The 20,619-nt window shown below is 38.8% G+C and overlaps 1 protein-coding gene across 1 annotated transcript in view; it reads right to left on the bottom strand.

Moving 5' to 3' along the window:
* Nucleotides 1–1,976: 1,976 nt before the first annotated feature.
* The window catches only part of col27a1 (collagen type XXVII alpha 1 chain), a 66,399-nt gene continuing 47,756 nt past the window's right edge, over nt 1,977–20,619 (bottom strand). Inside the window, exons 23-61 of the mRNA XM_004074688.4 lie at nt 20,076–20,129; nt 19,924–19,968; nt 19,753–19,806; nt 19,610–19,663; nt 17,653–17,706; nt 17,060–17,113; nt 14,400–14,453; nt 14,178–14,222; nt 13,509–13,553; nt 12,319–12,372; nt 11,365–11,418; nt 11,026–11,079; nt 10,882–10,935; nt 10,742–10,795; nt 10,542–10,649; nt 10,262–10,315; nt 10,035–10,142; nt 9,888–9,941; nt 9,039–9,092; nt 8,794–8,850; nt 8,619–8,672; nt 8,482–8,535; nt 8,355–8,408; nt 7,876–7,929; nt 7,618–7,725; nt 6,860–6,967; nt 6,486–6,593; nt 6,317–6,370; nt 5,920–5,982; nt 5,777–5,830; nt 5,660–5,695; nt 5,522–5,539; nt 5,385–5,420; nt 5,270–5,296; nt 5,106–5,156; nt 4,852–5,020; nt 4,666–4,775; nt 4,372–4,590; nt 1,977–4,273 (exon numbers count right to left, since the gene is read on the bottom strand). Coding sequence (XP_004074736.1) covers nt 4,127–4,273; nt 4,372–4,590; nt 4,666–4,775; nt 4,852–5,020; nt 5,106–5,156; nt 5,270–5,296; nt 5,385–5,420; nt 5,522–5,539; nt 5,660–5,695; nt 5,777–5,830; nt 5,920–5,982; nt 6,317–6,370; nt 6,486–6,593; nt 6,860–6,967; nt 7,618–7,725; nt 7,876–7,929; nt 8,355–8,408; nt 8,482–8,535; nt 8,619–8,672; nt 8,794–8,850; nt 9,039–9,092; nt 9,888–9,941; nt 10,035–10,142; nt 10,262–10,315; nt 10,542–10,649; nt 10,742–10,795; nt 10,882–10,935; nt 11,026–11,079; nt 11,365–11,418; nt 12,319–12,372; nt 13,509–13,553; nt 14,178–14,222; nt 14,400–14,453; nt 17,060–17,113; nt 17,653–17,706; nt 19,610–19,663; nt 19,753–19,806; nt 19,924–19,968; nt 20,076–20,129 — 2,688 coding nt within the window. The 3' untranslated portion in view covers nt 1,977–4,126. The remainder of the gene's footprint in view (nt 4,274–4,371; nt 4,591–4,665; nt 4,776–4,851; nt 5,021–5,105; nt 5,157–5,269; nt 5,297–5,384; nt 5,421–5,521; nt 5,540–5,659; nt 5,696–5,776; nt 5,831–5,919; nt 5,983–6,316; nt 6,371–6,485; nt 6,594–6,859; nt 6,968–7,617; nt 7,726–7,875; nt 7,930–8,354; nt 8,409–8,481; nt 8,536–8,618; nt 8,673–8,793; nt 8,851–9,038; nt 9,093–9,887; nt 9,942–10,034; nt 10,143–10,261; nt 10,316–10,541; nt 10,650–10,741; nt 10,796–10,881; nt 10,936–11,025; nt 11,080–11,364; nt 11,419–12,318; nt 12,373–13,508; nt 13,554–14,177; nt 14,223–14,399; nt 14,454–17,059; nt 17,114–17,652; nt 17,707–19,609; nt 19,664–19,752; nt 19,807–19,923; nt 19,969–20,075; nt 20,130–20,619) is intronic.

The following is a 20,619-nucleotide window of genomic DNA, read 5'->3' on the forward strand; positions in this document are numbered from 1 at the left end:
GTGCTCGTTGAAAAGCGGTGCTGCGTTTGGGTGCTGTGTGGAAAGATTTACTGTTTTTAAATGAACAATAAAAATATACATCAGGTATAGTTATAACAATAAAAGCAAAAATAGTATCTGAAAATAAATGTTTATTGTATGATCATTTGCTCACATAAGTTTTTTAAATTACCAATTGTGTTGATCATATAGAAAATAAGAAAATTTCGAGCTTCGTAAATGCAGCATTTCACTGGGTGGTTACTGAAACAAGCGATTGGCCCAAACAGACACTGAATGGGAGGCTCCTAAAACTTGAAAAATAGAGGACGCCCTCTTCTTGAAAGGTGTTGACGCAACTAACCATTAACTAAATTAAACAGAAAAACTAAGACTATATACTGTATCTATTAAAACAGCAAAAGATTAAAGAATGCTATGGAACACTGTGCGCTGTAGGGTGTGTCGTTTTTCAGGATAATCAACGCTTGTCCATGGGAAAGGTTAATTAGAAACCACTAATTGTCATGTTGCCTCAGTGTAATCTGGAATGAGTGAACATTTGAGGCCCTTAACTTCATGCTTGCAAAACTGCTGGCTCCTGTTTACAAGAAAGTTTAAAGAGCAACAGCGACACTGTGTGGTGCAATTCTGAAATTCAACCCCAACTACAAAGACAGTGAAAAGTAGGTACCGGTAATGAAGATTTTCTTAAGTGCCCCTGTCAATCCCTAAACTGAAAACTAGTTTGAAGTATCTAGATTTTATATGGTCATAATAATATATGGAAATAAAAACTGGGCAACATAAACATATCAACACATCAAATGACAATGATCAACACTTGTTGACTGATAAATTAAACATAAAGTTTGGCTTAGCTCTTCACTATTAATAAATATCAATCCATCCATCTTCCTCCGCTTATCCGGAGCCGGGTTGCGGGGGCAGCACTCTAAGCAAAGATGCCCAGACTTCCCTTGCCCCGGCCACTTCCTCCAGCTTCCTAGGCGAGCCCAGAGACACAGTCTCTCCAGCTTGTCCTGGGTCTTCCCCGGGGCCTCCGCCCAGTGTGACGTGCTTGGAACACCTCCCCTGGGAGGCATCCGGACTAGATGCCCGAGCCACCTCAAGTAGCTCCTTTCGATGTGGAGGAGAAGCTCTCTGCGGGTGACCGAGCATCTCACTCAAATAGGTGGCAAAAAAACAAAAAATTCTGTTTCCCCCACAGCTTGTATAATGAGTTCTACTCAGTTATAACAAATAAAAAACAATAGTTGGTCATTGCAAAAATATATATATATCTATATATCTATATATATCTATATCTATCTCTCTATATATAGATAGATAGATATATATACCTGTATACATATATTTTGTCATCTCCTAGTAAATTTGACCAATTCTCATAACAAATTCATGGTAACACTTTATAATAAGGGTACCTTTATTAATGCATACATAAAAATGTTAACCATGATGTCCCAAACACCTAATATGTTTAACTAAATCATCTGAAGTGGGACAATTTTATAACATTACTGTCTTAAAGATAGATTCTAACCCTAATTGACACCACTTTAACCACAAAAGCCATCTGAAAATGTCAATCTAGTCTAATAGCTTGGAATTTTCAGAGTTCAATCGATACGATTGTTAGTTTTTCTAGAATAAGAATGTAAAAATCCTTAACAATTCTAGTCACATGAATTAAAACAGATGTAAGAAATCTGTTAGTAGATGTTCTAGGATCTACTGAGCCTTGTAACCCAAAACCAACTGATTTGTATTAGTTTTGCATGTCTGCTGAGTCTTCATCCAGAAGAGCACCCTTCTCTGCTTCTTTGGGTGAAGGCAACCTCATCAACTTACAATCACTTCCATTAATGATTCTGCATCATCTGCCACTCTAGATTACCTAAGGACCAGATCGTTCACTATTACTTCATTCATCAATATTGTATTGCCCCAAAAGTTAAAAATTCCAAACCACACCCCATTGAGAATATTTATTGAACAATTGTACACTGAACAAAGACTAAAGAGTAAAACAGATAAAAAATAAATCGACCAGAATTTGTTTTTTTTCAAGAGTTTGATGAATTGCTGCAGTTGGTGGAAATTTCCAAACAGGCTTGAGTTAAAAAAAAAGTAGTAGAAAATAGAAAATCTTTGCTCCAAGTTTTTCAAATCGTGAGGTATTCTTAGCTCATTTTCATGTTAAGAACAGATTTACAATAGAAACATATTTCACATACTTTGCATAATTATTTTAAATCACGCCTTATAGCATAGCACAGTCCTGATACAGTACATGGTTGATTATCATATAGGAAAACAACAAAAATAACAATTAAAAAAAAATAAAAGAATGAACATTGGAAACTCTGGAGCCCCAAATTTACACATAAAAAATCTTAAAACTCCAAGACCAGTTGGGATAACTGATATATAAAATAGTCAGAAAAGAATAGATTTGCTTCAACTGACATCAATTTCCTCTGTCAATAACCACAACATTAAATAACATTAAATTAGCAATAGGGGATCCACTGTATACAGCAAGGTTTACACAATTATATACACTTGTGTCAACTACAAGAAAGAAATATTTAATTTAATAAAAACTACTCTCTAAAAAATATTAAATACAGCTGAGGGGGGATTTGTACAGAAAAAAATATCCTTAGAAATACTTTAAACCCTGTGATTAATGCTGGATCAAAATCAAAATGAAAAATTCTTTTTTTTTTAAATGTTATTTTAGATTTTTGTCGATAAATTTCACTCAGAATAAACATCCATAAACAGATGATTGACAACCTGGAGACTTTCAGATATTACAAATTAACATTTTAAATGATTTTTTTTTAAATTTCTTTAAACAAGCATGCATTAACAGCACTCAAAAACTTTTGCAAGTGGTGTATTAACAGCACTACAGTTAGCACCTGACGTTATTGACTTAGCACCATGCACTGGGGGAGGATCTGATGAAAGATGGAGGTTTTATTTGGATTCTTGTACCCACTCTCCTCCCTTCTGTGGCTCAGTTCTCCACCTAGGATTGCCTGTACCTGTATCGGCTGTAAGTAGTGTTTTGATTTCATAATAACACCTTTTTTTAAATCATAAACCAAAAAGCAAGAAACGATCACACTCCACAGTTAGAGAGGACTAAGTAAAACACTACTGAGAACCTGAGCTCTATACTCCTCTTCTGCTCAGACATCTAATCATTGCTTTTTTATATCCTGATCATCAGTGGCATCTGGTTCAATAATGTCTGAGTAACCACCTCTGCAGAAAGTACAGAAAACATTTTCTTGCCCCATGTGGACAGATTACAAACTTTGGTTTGTGGCTTTTAATTGAGAGCTGACGCGGCGATGCCCGTTTCCCTACTTCCAGGAGGAAATCTAGCTTTGGAAGCTTCTGCTCCAAATGCGTTATTTCACCTCAAAGTGATAATTGAGAACCGAGCACCACAGACAGATAAAGCGGTACCGTTTATAAATCTTTGCATATATCTTCCAAATATAGAATTATTGTTCAATTTTCCATTGCACTTAGTTTATTACTTTAAAAAAGATAAAAAAGTCAAATAACAGACACACACATATCCCTTTACGTGTGCACGTGTGTTACATTTACATCATTCCAATTCCTACTGTCCTTCTTTTTCTGACATGTTTGAATTATGTTTTTCCCAAAATGCACACAGTAAATAGACTGTGCACAGATACCAAAAATAAGTTATCTTAACAGTTCACTTTTGAACTGGCCTTTTGTCTCCTTTGACTTCTTAATGTTCTAGAGACATTGTGTGGCCTTCTTTCTCCAAGCAGGCATCCATGTGGAGATCCTCCTTGAAAGGCTTGAAGAAGCTTTTGCCGTACAGAGAAGCCGTTATAGTGCAAGAACTCCTCACTGGCACCCGAAACCCCCCAGTTTCCCATTGTTTCTTTCTCTCTGTTTCTGCAGTCGAGTGGGATTTTTGTTGTGTGTGTTTGTGTGTGGGGGGGGAGGGGTTGCCTTTTTCTTGGACAGATTTGAAGACCGTTGTTGGTCTCCAAGCCAGCACACACGCGTCCTGCAGGGGTGGAAGTCCATCCCTCCATGCTCACAGGGGTTAGACTGCTTCTCACAGGAAGCAAACGGGACCTACTTCAAGATGGTAATGTGAGCCTGGAGCCCTTTTTGGAAGGCTGTAGATGTCAACCACAGGAAGCAAGGTGGGATCCAGGGAGTGGAACACAAAATGGGTCTGGTGCCAGCGTCCATCTTTTATCTGTAAGTCCGAAACACATACATGACCAGTGGTCATATATCCTTGTATCGCTAACATCGACTGAAAATTAAAACATTAGGTCGGTATCTCATTCCTACCCAGCAGGAATCCTCCAGAACATCGGGCTCAAGCTCTCCTCCCGCTTCAAAAACCTCCCCTGTCCACGCCTTAAACCTCACAGACTCCTGGACAAGAAGTAGATCTTCCGCTGACCTCCAAACTGAGACATTCAGGCAGTGGATGATGATATGCTGAACAGCCTCTGAGCTCAGCAGGTGCAGGAAGTTCATCTGGACCCGACCAACAGTAACTGTTGGCTGCATGGAAAGGAATGATTAGCTACTTGTTTTGTTTGGGCAGAGACAGAGAAGCTCTAGTCGTGTCTCGTGTACCTTGGAAGCTGTGACTGGTTTGATGCAAGTTTGTCCACCCTCAGTAAAGTTGCATGAGACTTCTATGGTATCGGACGAACAGCCCAGGTTGGGATCAATCCAATAAGTGCCTGAAAACACATTGGCAGTATTAAATATAACAAAAACAAACTGTTGGTATGTAGCACACAATGAATCCACACGTACCATCATTTAACTTCTGTTCACAGCTGTACAGGTCCCTGCAGATGCGGGCGGGGTTGTCCCGAGTGCCCAGTGGGTTCTTCAGGGTCTGGATCAGGTTACTGAGGTAGTGGAGGGTCTTAAAGATCTCTGCTCCCTGGTCCAGCATAGGCAGATCCATTAACGGCTTATTCTAATGGCCAAATAAAACAAAATAAAATAAACAGTGAGGGGCAATGCAGAGGGAATTATACATGAGCATTTCACACCACACAAACCTCAGTCCTGAAGGGGGTGGGTGTATCCACAAACAAGACACCATCTTCTTTCTGAAGCAACAGGGGAAAAAAATCACAAACATTGAGCTCCTTTTAATATTTCTTGGCATTTTTTATTTCCCTAAAATGTAATTTATGTTTTGAAATCAGTGAACATTACTTACAAATGACAGAGGGACAGCTGGGGGGCCCTGAAAAGAAACAAAGTACTTATTTGAAACTGGGAATCCTGAAGAGAACTTTTAATTAAACCAACAAGGATTAAAACATGTAACATACAGGAAGTCCTGGGGGTCCGCGAAGCCCAGGGGCTCCCTAATGTAGAAAAAAACACAAACAGACAGTTTAAGCTTCAGTTCTTTCAGTCAGTTATGCATACATGCACACAAAATGATAACACTTCAAAATACACATACCCGTGGACCTTGAAATCCCTGTTCAGAAAGGAAAAATAAAAACATTTAGACTTAATATTGCCTGTTTTTTGGATGTTGTATCACACAGGTCACATTTTAATCATGGTGTAAAAGAACAGGAAACGTGAGAACACTAACAATTTCCCCTGAGCTACCCTTCTGTCCTCGAGGACCCTGTGAAAGGAGGAAAAGTTTAGTTAAATGGTGAAGAACAAACTTGAGGAGAACAGAAATAGTTCTGTTATTAATACACACAGTGCTTCCACTGGGGCCGATTATTCCCACTGGGCCAACAACTCCCACTCTGCCCTGATGAGAGGAAACAAACAGATGAGTATTGAAATTAGGCATTTCTGGATGTTTTCAACAAAAACAAATCCACAGTTTAGTCCACTCACTGGTGCCCCTAGTGGCCCCTTTGGTCCTCGTATGCCCTTTGGGCCAAAGTCTCCTGGAGGCCCCTGGAAAAAGCAGCAATGCAGAAAAGGGAAATCAATACTAATACTTATTTTACATCTATAATACCGCCAAAAACTAAGAACACAACACAAAATTTCTGTGCCTAATCCAGAATTCTCTGATGATAACAAAATGCTTATGGAAGGCAAGGATTCCAACCATCATACCCATTTTTGGGTTAAAGTTCTGTGCTTTCAGTAAAAAAAGCTACTTTTAACTATGTTTTAACAAAAGTGGGTTGAGTTTTAACCCACCTTTTTTCATCACACATTTTGACAGCGCTATAAATGTTTAGGGCATACTCTTTTAGGTCAACATTTTTAGTGACGAACATACCTTTGGCCCAAAAACACCTAAAATTCCTGGAAAACCTGGAGCCCCTGTATCACCCTAACAAGAAACGAATTAGGAGTTAGAAAGAAATATGAAATGGTGCACATTAGTGAACAGGTCTTCTTAAATTTGTTTGTGTTATACATTCAACATGTATGGCTGTAATACACACAGGTTGTCCTTTGGGTCCTCTGTCTCCCTTTGGCCCTTGAATTCCCGTACCACCTTTAAAACCTTTTTTTCCCGGTGGTCCACTCTGTCCTTGAAGGCCCTGCTCACCCTGGGTGGATAGAGAGGTGATCAAATGACTGAAAATTGACATCCGCCACTTTACAGAAAAAAACTTAAAAAGATGGAGTTTCTCATTTTAATTATTACCTCGTGATGCTGCAAACTGAGCTTTATATGACTATGTATACAGTTTTAACACATGTCTCAAATTACATATGCCAAAAAAAAGGAAATTAATGGGTGGAAATAATTTATAATAAAGCTTTTAAAACAGTTCATTATAGTTACACTTGATGCATGTAGAGGTTTTCTTACCTTTGGTCCAATGCCCCCTTGATCTCCTGGAAGTCCTGGAACACCTGGTTTACCACGTTCGCCAGCTTTACCAGGAAGACCTGGCTCCCCGTCATCACCGTGCTCGCCCTAAATTCATACAGATAAAATAAGTGGACCCTCCACAAAAGGATTGCAGCGTTTTTTAATTTGGGACGTTGTGGTAGGAGGCTGTTTCAGTCCTTCAGGTAAGATTAAAGGCCTTTCCAGGCCAACTAAGAGATTCAATGTCTCTAGCATCGTCATGGTCTAGCATGCCATAGGGTCTCCTCCCAGTTGAACATACACAAAAAGCCTTACCAAAAAGCCATCCCAGTCACTTTGTGCAGGAAGTTAACTTCCATTGCTTCCATTGAGCCCTATAATGGCAACGCTAATAAAGCCAGTTTCTGGTTGTGATATTGGTGGACAAGATTAGGATAAAATGGTCGAAGGTCAGAAGGATTTCTTAGTTAACCCTGTTCCTCGTGAGGTACTGCCCTGTTTGTTTTGCAGCTAACCCTGCATCAGTGATTACTGCTCACCTGCATCAGTGTTCAGTCAGTCAGACACTGGGATCACTCAATCCAGCTAATCAGTAATTAATGAATCTGGGTTAGCTGCAAAAGAAACAGGGCTTCTTTTTTAGAAAATCAATCCATTTTACCAACACAATTACATGTGCTCTAATTAATCTCTGAACCTGAACATATTGAAACCAAATCAGCAGAAAAAAGAAGATAATGTTAAAAAAGTCTTACCGGCATGCCTTCACTGCCATCCTTTCCAGGGAGACCATCTGGCCCAGGCACACCTTCCTGGCCCTCTGGGCCAACCACCCCTCTGGGACCGGCTAGACCCCCTTGACCCTGGAAACAGCACTGAACTTAGTATGCAACTCTTATGTTTTCTTTTATTTGATGGGAATAGAAGAAAAAGGACAAAACAATTTTAAATTAAATTTCTCTTAAATTTCACGTATTTGAAAAAGTCTATGTAAAAGTAAATCCACAGCTTACCTCTATTCCTCTGGCTCCTTTTTGTCCAAGCTGACCCTTTTTGCCTTTCTGACCCTGGACGAAGAGTAAATTTAATACAGTGAAATATTGTACTTTAAGCACATTTTATCAGTACTTTTCACCTTAAAATAGAAAAGCCATAGTTAACATACCAGCCATTAGATTGTTCAGTACAAACAATATCTGTAGCTCTGTAGTAGAATTAAAAATCCTCCAAATATAAAGTATAATTTTGCAGAAACACACCCTTCTGCCTCTTCCTTTAATCAATCAAAACTAAACCGAAGCTCTAAATTTTGGGTGAATTAAACTTCCATAAAGTGGGGCACATTCTTGTGCTTTGTGTTAACTGACTGTTATCAGAGTAAATCCCAAAATTGTAATTTTTGGTGTGGGAAAACTTAAGTTATTCAAACAAGCAAGGACAGTAACGCTTGAAATAAAAATAAAAAAAAACCTGCCTTTGTTTTCGCACTTACTTGATCTCCTTTAGCCCCTTTGGGTCCCTTCTGCCCTTGTGGTCCAGAGTGACCCTAAAATGATGCAGTTTTGTAAATTCAAGTACAGTCAGAAAACAGTTTTTTGACCCCATGTTTTGACACTCACTGGTGCTCCGGGAGCTCCAGGTCTGCCTCGCTCTCCATCTACACCAATTTGACCCTAATTAGAAAGACAGGTTAATAAATTGACACATAAACAAAACATTCTTGGTTTTTTATTTCTTTTTGGATAATGAGACTTACTTTGTAACCTGGGTCTCCTGATTCCCCTCTTTCTCCTCTGTCCCCTGGAGGTCCCTGACGAAAAAGGACAAATACCCAGCAAGACCAATTAGCTAAAATCTTTAGTGATTTCCCTTCAAAACATCAAAATAATTTGGACAACCGAGAGAATAAAATAAATTTGGGGTCAACTTACTGTGTCACCTGGAGGACCAGGAGGACCCTCTTGCTTCCCATCATCCCCCTGCTCCCCCTTGAGATGTAAACCAAAAAACTTAGGCAAAAGTATTTTGATGATAAAATGAGAGGCACATTTTTCACACTTCAAGCTTCAAGATAAGACACATTTGTTTGGATCTAAGATCAGTCTAAAAGTCTGAATTCAGAGGGATACAAATAGAGAACCGGATCTATGCTGCACATAAAGAGAAAGAAATGTACCTTTTCACCTTTTGGTCCTGGGCGTCCCATTGGCCCTAGAGGTCCTTGATGCCCCTGTGAGGATAGACAGCCAGAACTTATGCTGTGCAAAATTTTCAGCCACAAAAGGAACTTTTTATATTCATCTACATGTTCCTTATTCACATGCACCAGTACTAGAGGTTGACCCATACAGGTGCTGCAGGTTTTTGGGTTTTCTGGGCCCATGAAAGGCCGTAGACAGGTGTGACCACATCCAAAAGGGTTGCAGGTGTGTCTTGCAGTTCTCTTGTGGTCTGTGCTGCCACGTTAAGGGAAGTCATAAAAATTAGAACATAGCATTGTCGTGTGTGTGGTTGGTGCATTGTGAAGTAGTAAGGATAAGGTGATGATGTACCAGTGATGCTGTTGTATGGTGCTCTTATGCCGCACTCTAGTGAGGTCCACGTACTGGCCCCTTACTGACCACGCTCAAATGCTGCATGCACAGGTGTGCAGGTAATACATAAGTACCAGTATGCCATATAAACTATTCTCTGATTATCTAATTTCCTCATTTCTTAAAGTCAAGCTGCAAAAAAATGAAAGATCTGCATCTCACCTACTTCACCCTTATTTACCCTTACATATTATATAAGTGTTTGCTACGACTTGGCGCCTGAAGCATACTTGTATGACAAAAACGTGCATGAACCTTTTTTACTTTGCGCTCTCACCATCTCAGCAATCTACAATCTTAAAATTTTGTGTGGGCCACCTGTATGCCTTGTAAAGGTTTGCCCATTTTTTGACCGCAGACAGCCTGCAAACAACCGTATGGGCAGTTGTGATTAAGGCATTTTTTCCAGAGTTTCATCAAAGTCACCTCACCTGGTAGCCTGGAAGACCTGGTTCCCCTTGTTGACCCATTCGACCAGGGGCTCCCTAAATGGAGCCACATTACTCTGTCATTCAAGCAATTAAGTATCTACAGTGTTTATTACAGTGTTTCACTCAAGTGATTTTGACTGTCATTACCGCATGTCCAATAGTTCCTCTAGACCCCTTAGGCCCAACAGTACCAGGCAGTCCCATTTTTCCAACTGGTCCAGTCTCTCCAAGATGACCAATATGACCTTTAGCCCCCTAAACACAAAATTGCAAAGTAATGCCCAACTTTAAAAAAGCAAATTGTATTTATTTCTTTGGTTGAGTGATTTTCAAACGGTATTTGTGGTCATAAAAGCATAATCTGACTTTGGTACCTTCAGACCTAGTTTGCCTCTTTCCCCAATTTTGCCTGGCTTTCCTTCTGGACCCTATAGAGGAGAAAAAAAAAACAAACATGAACAATTTAGATCGAGATTCATTCATTCATTTTCAATTCCGTTTTTCTCTTTCGGGGTCACGGGGCTGCAGGAACCTATCCCTGCCACTTGTGGGCGAAGGCAGGGGATGCCCTGGACAGGTCGCCAGTCTGTCGCAGGGTATAGATTGAGATTTCAGAAACAGATTATTTACAATGCAAATGGACAGAGGACATACCCGGACGCCTGTTAGACCAGGACTTCCTGATGGACCTTCCTTCCCCTTCAGTCCAGTTTCACCTTTGGCGCCTTTGTTGCCCTCCTGACCCATATCACCCTTTTCCCCCTGATATTAGACAAAAGATAATCTGCTTATTATATATGCTTAAGATACCATTTGACATAAAACAATGTAGCATCAGAGATTTTGTAAAATACCTTAGCTCCATCAGGACCAGCTGGCCCAGGATCTCCTTCTAAGCCGGGTTCTCCCTGTACAAATATATCCAGTGTGCAAAAAATTAACAGACTTTTACTTGTCACAGAAGGCAACATTTTATGATTAAACCCAAACATACTCTCTGTCCAATCAGCCCTTGTTCTCCAATGTTTCCTGCAGGTCCGATAGGTCCCTGACACACAGATAAGCATCAAAAGAATTTAAGGTAAACCTGAAACATCATTTTTACATGTAATGAAAACCTCAGCAGTTTTCTAATCACCTTTTCCCCAAGCTCGCCTGGTAGGCCTGGTTCTCCCAGTTTGCCTGGAGGACCCTTACAAAGACAAAACAGGGAGGGGGAATGAATTTCTTTAATAAAAAAACCATTACATCTGATCACTCTGGCAGTAGATATGAACAATGTGTCAAAGATGCGTTCCATTCTGTACAGTCATGTAAAAGTCAGACAAAATGACGATGATAATCTTCATCAGCCTGAGGACAGATTATTAAAATCATTGAGCGTTATTGCACTTTATGAACAATCTGAACAACAGATGTGGCATATTTTAACGCTCAGACTTAGGTTTTGCTTGTGTTGGTTTGAATTGGTGCTCACCATTTGGCCAATTTCCCCCAATGGTCCTACAGTCCCAGGTGGGCCTGGTGGCCCCTGAGGAGGAGAACACAAATTACAATCATGTAATAAACCCAGTCAGTCAGATGTCACACGTACAGAAAGTATGAAATCTTTTGCAATGTTTATTGCAGCTTCGCCAGTGTCAGATAAATCAAAAAAGTAAATAACTAACAGAGATTTAGAGTAACTAATGCTTCGCTAAGAGCACTTATTTATGACTATAGGGTTGGTTGCATTATGACATACTTTCCATCAAAACATTAGAAAGTATTTACATGACACAACCTTTGTGGCCCTTTGTTTGCACTGATGGTTAAACGTTCATGGCCGTATGCAACAAAAGAGCTTTGTCTGTTAGTGGAAGCAGCTATGCAGCACATGGAGCGAGCATCATGGGAGATTAGGCAAAAGATGCACTTCTTATTTAATGGGAAACAGGTGGAAATCAGCATTCATTCTACCATAAAAAAGAAAAACAAATAAAGCTCTGAGGGCCTGTCTTCAATATTCTGAGTTCAATATAAATCCAAACTGACACACTATCTAAGCCTCTATTTCGGGTCATTACTCACAAAACCAAACCACAAGAAGGTCTGCAAACGTTCCACAGTAAAGAGAGTCAACATTTACCATCATTTATTGATAGTTTATGAATGTGATGAATGTGGGTCTTTTGAAAGTAGCCATTTAATATTGAAAACTCTATTTTTTCATGTTTTTTTCCAGCAGCTGCAGAACACAGGTCTGTTGCATGAGCAGTGATATAAATAAGGATTTCAACAGAACCATTGTGTTGGTGTATCAGCTGCCAAGTTGCATAAGGCAAAAAAGGGTCTTAAACGACCTAAAGGTGGTGATATGATAAAAGTGAGGTTCACGGATGCCTGAAACTCAAAGAGAGAGGAGAAGACATTTTGGGATTGCTTAAGTTACCTGCTCCCCTGCAATTCCCTTGTCCCCTGGTGGTCCAGAAGGTCCTTGAACACCCTAAAAACAAAGTGAGTTCAGATCACAGTTTAACAGTATGTATAAGTAAGAATCCAATTCGCCAATGAGGCCAAAGCCAATGAAGCAAAAAAAAAGAAGTTTAAAAGAGTCAAATCTGAAGGATTTGGCTGATTCTTTTCACTATAATTTTTTCTTATGTCATATTCTCATCACATGTTAAAAAAAAAATCATACAAGTTTCAAACGACTTTTTCTGCGGCCTTATCCAACACTCATCCAGCTGCACGATCAAAGTCACTGCTCTGAGATTTTTAGGCGTACTTTGTAGAAAATTGACTAGACTCTTATCAAGAATTAACATTTTTTAGGATCTTGTTTTAGCTGATTATATCTTCTGCTTTGTACTTTGTACAGCTTAATTGTTTTCTATCGCTACAAATGTCTTCTAAAATCTCTATGAATGGATCTCGGTTTTAGACCATTTTCTTTAAGATCTTGTGATCCAGTTCCCAACAGTCTCCAGGTTTGCTGGATATTTGGCACAAGTTCCCATCATGTCACAAGATGGGACACTAACACTAACAGGGTCCACATCTCAGTGTTGGGGGACTCAATTGAGATTTTACATGAGTGCAGCAAGCTTTTTCCCAAATCCGGGAATGGATAGACCAATCAAAACTTTTCCTATGCTTTTTGGCAGCTCCTTTTAAAGGGGTCGCCACAGAAAATCGTCTCTGTTTGTAATTCCCATATTTGATTAGGCTTTGGTTTTTCGTCTGATATAATGACACAAGATTCTGCAATCGTCCTAAAGTGGGACCAGCAGACGAAAGCTCTAGATTGTGCCCCCTTGTGGATGTATTGAATAGTTTTCTTTACCTTCTGCCACCAAGTTTTTTCAGTATTTTTTGCCCCCTTAGGGTTTATCCCCAACTTCCCTTAATCTACGTGCAAATGTCTGAAATGTTGTATATTTTAATCATCCCTGAATGGAGGTGAATGTTAAACAGTGTTTCATTTGCAGTTCTTCACTGCTTGTTGTGTAACTGCAGCCATGTCTGCTTGGTGACCCACAGCCTTTTTATAAATTAATATTTTCAGTTTTAAAGTTCTACGTACACATTCAGGGTCTGCACCAAACATTAATCAACACAGCAGAATGATGACAAACTTACAGGAAATCCTTTAGGCCCAGTTTCCCCTGGCTCTCCGATCTTTCCCTAGAGACAAAGTAAAACATTAGGAGAAAATGAGTGACTTTAATGCTCATCAGATTCAGATCCCTGACATTTGCAGTAAAAAAAACAACTTTTTTGACATATAAATCGTTTGAGGTTTTTATGCCTCTTCTTTAGATGTTATCGGCTTTAAAGTGACCTTTGCACCTTTTTCGTATTTGCAATTACTTAAACCCCCGAACTGCCATGCTGCACCATGTTAATCTTCTTCAACTTTCATAAAGGTCTTATACAGACTCCCACTTTAAAAATTATAAACCCTTTGCTATATAAAAAAAAGACCACTATCAATAAATTCATTGTTTTAGAAGTTTAAACACCTTAATGCAGCTACAGACCTCTTTGAATAAATTTGATTATTTACAGCACAAAGCGAAAATTCAAAAGTCAGAAGTGCAGAAGTGTAAATCTGACCAGAAATCAGAGGAAACCTTTTAAATCTGGATTTCTTCCTCTAAAATGATGATGCTGTTCCTGATTCTCTGCTCGTAACTGCTTTAATCTTCTATGACTTCTAAATCAATTTTGATATCTTGACTCTCCTGAGGAACATAAACAAAAAGTATGAGTGGAAAAGAAAAGTAGGAAGATGCTCAAGGGCCTTACCTGTGATCCTGGGAATCCTATTTTTCCTGGAGGACCATCAGGACCCTGCAGATAAAATGGGATGAGAGAAAGCCAGTGATTTAAAGCAATGGTTTAACCTAGATTTCCTTCCCTCCAAACACAATACTTTATACATTTTCCATTTCCTATCCCTTCATAACAGATAAAGCATAGGATATTTTTGATTTGCTTTATGTGTTCAATTTCAGTGACAACATATACCTTCTTGCCTTCTAAGCCCATCTCGCCTGTTGGACCATCAGGCCCTCTTGCTCCCTGAAACACAAGACAACTGTCACATCACCAACAGAGGTCACTGTAATACAGCCTCAGTATGTTGGATGTCAGCATCATTCTTCACTTAAACAACCGACTCCATGATCCTTGTCAGTAAACTGTACTTTAAAGCAAATCCACCAATTGGTGATTTCCCGGTTTTGATGCTAGATTTAGCGTCAAATATCAAGGCTCAACATAGCAGCAGAACAGGCAGACTGTCAAACATTGGTATTTGTAAGTGGTTAAAGGCACGGGAGGCAGGCAGTGAACCAAATCAATGCATTTGCCCTGCACCTGTTTGCACTTCTCTTCCATATGAACCCGACCAAATCCTTATTCTCTGATTTAAAAACAAAACAAAACAGACAACTCTGTCATTCTTGCATTAAACTGGTTAACTGATTATCTCATGGAAATGAACCAATTTGATAGAAAAACAATTCTAAAGTGACAGAGCCACAAAGGAAACTTTGTTGTTTGAGTGATTGATGACTGTGCACAGTGGGAGTTTGGTCCAACACTACCTACTCAAGTGCTATAAGCCTATTATAGGTAGAGCTGGATGAGCATTGCTCATTAACATTCCTGTCTGGGGTACTTGCTACCTGCTAGCTGTGATTACATCACTTGATTAGCCAAAGTTTTGGAAAACTATTTCACCCAGTGATTGCAGACATGGAAAAACTATCAATACCAAGTACATTTATCACGTCAAGTCACATCAATAAATGGATAGGAACCCTTTTTCCAATTAGGCATAAATAAAAGTATAATTAAATTCAAACAGCTCAAATGTTTTTGAGAAATAATTCTTTATTATAGAAAACATTTACTACAGATTTGTGTGTTGGAGTTATAAGATGCAGAGTACAACTAGACTGGAGATTCCTCATATTCTCAAGTTTGAGTCAACGCGATTAAAAAAATTGTGTGACAAGTAAATACAGTCCAGACGCAGAAACCAGAAGCAGCTGAGGTTCTTACAGTTATATAGTTTGAAGCCAATATGATGTCTCTTACATTCATTCTTTGATTCCAAAATCTTTTTTAATGTTACAAAAAAAATTACTCAGCTCCACATGTGAGTGGAGACAGATGCTGCATTTCTGTCAGCAATAAGTTTCCATGCTTTTTTTTCTTCTCCAAATAGCTAACAAACAAGAGACGTTCAGTGCAAAAATCTACGAGAAAAGTTCATGTTGTATTTGGAATCCAATTTTGCAGCTACACGTGTCAGTCATGTTGAATAACCAGGTTATTTTTAGCGTATTCAGAACAATTAAAACACATTAATTTTGTAACTCAATCCAAGTTTTGTTTCTTTGTTTATTATCTTGAATAAATCAATATAAGGTATTAAATAGATTTCCTCCTGACATTAGCATTAACTGAAAACACAGGTTAAGATAACATAGCATCCAGCTCAAACGCAACTTACATGAATGCTTTAGATAAAGAGGCTCAGTGTATGATCATAACTCTTATGCAATAAAGCAATGAAAGAACAACTTAAAAGATAAACATGTCAAAGTAATGCAATATTTGAAGCTGACATTTAGCAGGACTGACTTAAAACATTACCAGTGCATCTAATTGAATTTTATTGTTACTGTTTTGTATTTGTTATTTCCAACTTATTTTAATACTTGGGACTTATAAGTGATTTATTTTTTCCTAGATATTCTATATTTTTGAGTTACTTTCAGCGGAGGCCTTAAATAAGCCTTTTAGGTTTTACTAAAATACTTATTTAAGGTTTAACTGAGAGGTGACTTTCTAATGAACTGCTGCTGCTCTGCTGAAACTATGTCCTTTAAATGTATAAATAAGTTAATAATTATTTTATTTAATTAGGCTAAAAAGGGAATAATCATAATTAAAAAAATCACTGGGTACACTTTTACAATAGATTAAAAGATGATCGGAATGAGCCTTGAAAGAAAAGTAAAGTTTTTTTGTTAAATGATGATTTCATGACAATTTAAAATTTTAAACATATCTTTCGACTGCCAATATTGCATTTCTGCAGTTTATCAGGCTAAAATAACATCAATAAAAATATTACTGAATTGTTCTTCAGTGGTTATTATAAATAGGTCAGATAATCCAAAATGTTTGGGAAAAAAATGTACTCTTTGTCAATGATTGCAAATTTTGATTGCCGATCAATGGAGCAATATACCTTTGCAGCTTGGAACTAAAATAAAATAGTTGTATCTATTCATCAGGCAATAGTAGACATATATTCCAGGAATATAAGTGATTGATCATCGCCCAAGTGGCTAACAGGTAAACAACAAAGGCGAGGCAAAATTTAACAACTTGAACACAAAGTGGAGTTAGATCCCTAGAAATGATCTCCCTTCATTCTCAGGCATTGATCTATTGAACACGTTTTTTTCTTAACTTTGTTTGACTTTAAGTTATCTTAATGAGCAACTGAAGCCCATATATTGACGTTGCTCTTTTTCATCACATCATATTGTTCACTCTTTCATGAAAAAAAAATAGTAAGCATAAATCTCTTTTTTTTCATGAAAGAGTGGCAAAACATCAATGCCAAACTAAGCTGTAAAAATAGCTGGTTTGAACCCTGAACGTACCCGCAGGCCTTTAGGTCCTCTGGTACCGGCTGGGCCAGACGCTCCAGGAGGGCCCTGACAAACAAAGGGGATAAAAAGGGAAAGAGAGGGAGCAGGAAAAAAAAAGGAAGGAGAGATAAAACAAAGGTTTGCACTGACAGACCACAAGGCCCCCTGGCTATTGACCCAGGCAGGGGGACAGCCTGACCTCCTGAACACAATGTGGGGTTTGTTGTTGGATCTGTCACTCACACCAATTAAAAGGTCTACTCAGGAATCCTGTCCTGCTGAACCCCAAAGCCCCATATTTATGTTTGTTTTGGTGGCTTACTGCCCCCCTCTTTGAACCGACGCCGGGCCTGGATTCTGCCAAGCGTGGCCAGAGTAAAGACACAGCACAGGGGAGGGAAGGCAAAGCAGTGGCAGCTTCTAATTGGAGATAGGTGTTGGGTTTTTGACTGGCAGGAGAGTAATAGAAATCCAGCAGGAGCGTGTCAGTTTTCATTACTTCAAAACAATATCAGAAACAGAACAGCAGGAAGTATTCTTTGACAGTTTTCTCTACCGTGCTATGCTTTTCCAAAGAAAAATCAGGCAAAAATGTTGTCACTTACTGGTCTTCCAGGTGGTCCAGAAGGTCCAGTCTCACCTGGAATTCCTGGGTGACCCTGTTGTACATTCACAAGCAAATTAATTATAACTGACACAAAAACGGATTACAGACAGGAAAAACTATAATAAGAGTAAAATCCTGGAAATATAAATCATATTAGGCAGGGTTTTTGTTTAGTTTGATAACATAGAGCATGAATTCTGCAGCTCCTACTTTAACAGGAGGGATTCTTGTGCAGAGTTGAGTTTCCAATCCGTGCTCAATTAGGGAAGTGTTGACACAAAGACACAACTCACTTTAAATTGCACTAAATTTGTTAAAGGCTACATACAGCCTTTCTTTCCCACACACAAGCACGTGTAGCAACAGTAAAGCATTCATCTGCAGAAATGTGGTCCAGAAACAGGAAAAATGGAGAAGAAAAGCCCGGAGACAGCTTAAGAAGCAGACGTTGTATCAGGAAACATACCACTTTTGGCTGCTTTGCTCTATTTTTTCTTTTTTTTTTAATTTGCTGAACCACATTTTCAGGCTGGGTCATTTGTAAAGTATAAATGCGCAAGAAGGAGTGTTTTGTTCATACTAGCCAGAACATCTGAGTACAATAAAATCCATTTAATATGTAAGCCTATAGCGCAGTAGGCACCTCTGATGTCATGAACCCACAGAAATAAATCTTAGATGCCTGCAGTTTGGGTTTTCTGTCAGCGGCTGTGGATATCTGCTGGTCAGCTCCTTTCAGTTTGTATGATGCTGTCTTTTCCAGATGGTCTGTTTCTGTTTTGTAACAGAAGGAGTGAGCCAACAGAGAACTTCCTTAGAATCTTTGACTGTGAGCGAGTGGCGAAGTCCTCAGAGAAATCCAGCTGGATGTGAGCCAGCAGCAGGAAACCTCTGGAAGAGTGATGACTATATTGTTTCCCACTCCAAGCCCTCATTTACATTAGCTGGTCTGTGCCACATAGAAAAAGGCTTAATGGAGAACCCACTTACTCTGTTTAATAGAGATAAACTTTGATTTCTAAAGAAATCAGTCCAATTTTAATTAAGTATTCTTTAAAAACACCATGGATAGTCAAAGAGCTGTGCATTAAAAATAGGATAGCAATTAAAAGAAATTCACAAAGTCATACAAATAACACTAAATAAACAATAACGGTTGAGAGCAGCTGAATATTGACACAAATATAAGTGAAACAGAAGGACATCTTCCATGTTTTAGGAAAATATTAATTGCATTAAAGAGAAATAATGATCTGCAGTTGTGACTAAACCATGAGGCTGTAAATCACTGAAAGTGGGCCATTAGAATTACTTCCTCCTCCTTCATTTAAAGAGTCGGATGCCTCCTGCTGCGTGTAAAAACCACAGCTAAAACAACACGCAGTTAGGAAATCGAGCGGATGATGTTCTTAAACCCTACAACAACCTCAAATTGATCTAAAGTGCAATATCAAGAAATTCCCAAGGGAATAACATATATCGGTAATTTTAGGATGGATTTGTTTGGGTGTAGAAGGATTCTGCAGATGATTACAGCTTCGAAGCGTTATGTAGCTACTCTAATAGGATTCAATCCCCAAACATCTGGATCCTCTATTTGATAAATCCAGCCACTACCTTACGTCTTGTTGGGACATTGCTCACTTTATATTTCCTGACTTGATTTGATCTAACATGTGAATGGTAAAAATGTCCTTTTGTTTTCTCCAAAGCCTTAAAACACAGCCAAAAGAAGCCTCAGTGGGCTCTTTTTCTCTCATACCGCCTGACTTGCAGCATGTTCATGTGGATTTTTTTAATGACTTAAACACATGACTACCTATGTGAGCTCTAAGGACAAGCAGAGCTCTCCAGAAAATCAAGTGTATTTTTTATAGTAGGAATCTTTATTGATTAACTGCAGATCTTTACCAAACCAGAATCCTTCCACTCTTTCATTTTCCACCAAGTCTTACCATTGATCCCTTTTCTCCAGGTGGTCCGGGAACGCCCATCTGACCTCGATCCCCCTGAAATGCATGGGTTTTATCCTTCAAAGCCAGCTTGGAAAAACATTAAAGGTAAACAGGTTTAAAGATTTTTTTTTCTTCCTTTTTACCTTCTCGCCTGCCAGTCCAGCCTCTCCCACAGGTCCGATGAAACCCACCAAGCCCTGAAACACAGAAATTCAACATTGGATGCATGGATGGAAAGACATTCTTGGATGAATGGCTTGGAAAAAAAACAGAGTCATTCAATACAGGAAGCGGCAATGTCAAGGGTTTCTTACTCTTTCTCCCATGGGTCCAGGTTTTCCTGTAACACCAGGCTCCCCCTGCAGTGATGCATTTGTGTTAGTTGCAAAAGTACTATGACTAATGCAGTGGTTTTATATGTTCTAAAAATAGAATAGAACTGTTGATTAATTTTTTTTTTATTCACCTTAACTCCTTCTGGCCCAACCTTTCCAGGAAATCCTTCTCTTCCCATTCTTCCCTAAAAAAATAAATACATCTCAGAGCAATGAGTTGCAACAAAAGAGCTGACATACATTTAAAATCTAAGTGTGGCATAGAGAGTTGCTCGTGAACAAGTAGGAGCTGCTTCCCATTAGATAACATTAAAAAAAAAGTCTTGTAAAAGTATCAGAATCTCAAAGTTACTCACTTTAAAAAGCAGAGGGATATCTGGGTAATGCTGACAAGACATTTTTGTAGCTTGTAAAAGCCTTTAAATAAAAGGCTGTAATGTTTGTGTAATCCTCAGCGTTATGAGGATTATAACTGACTTTTGCCTCAAATATGTCCAAAGCACTTTGAGATGGATATTTTCAAAAGAAGCATATGCTGTGACAAAAACAGAGTGAAATTTAACACAAGTGGATATTTAGAATACTAAAAAGGAGAGGGTAAAGGGTGCTTGATGTAGAAACCAAGGAGGCCTTGTTACACCTGACCAAACAACAATCTCAGCTCCTACAGGAGTC

Source organism: Oryzias latipes, chromosome 12, assembly GCF_002234675.1.
Source record: "Oryzias latipes chromosome 12, ASM223467v1".
NCBI classification, from domain to species: domain Eukaryota; kingdom Metazoa; phylum Chordata; class Actinopteri; order Beloniformes; family Adrianichthyidae; genus Oryzias; species Oryzias latipes.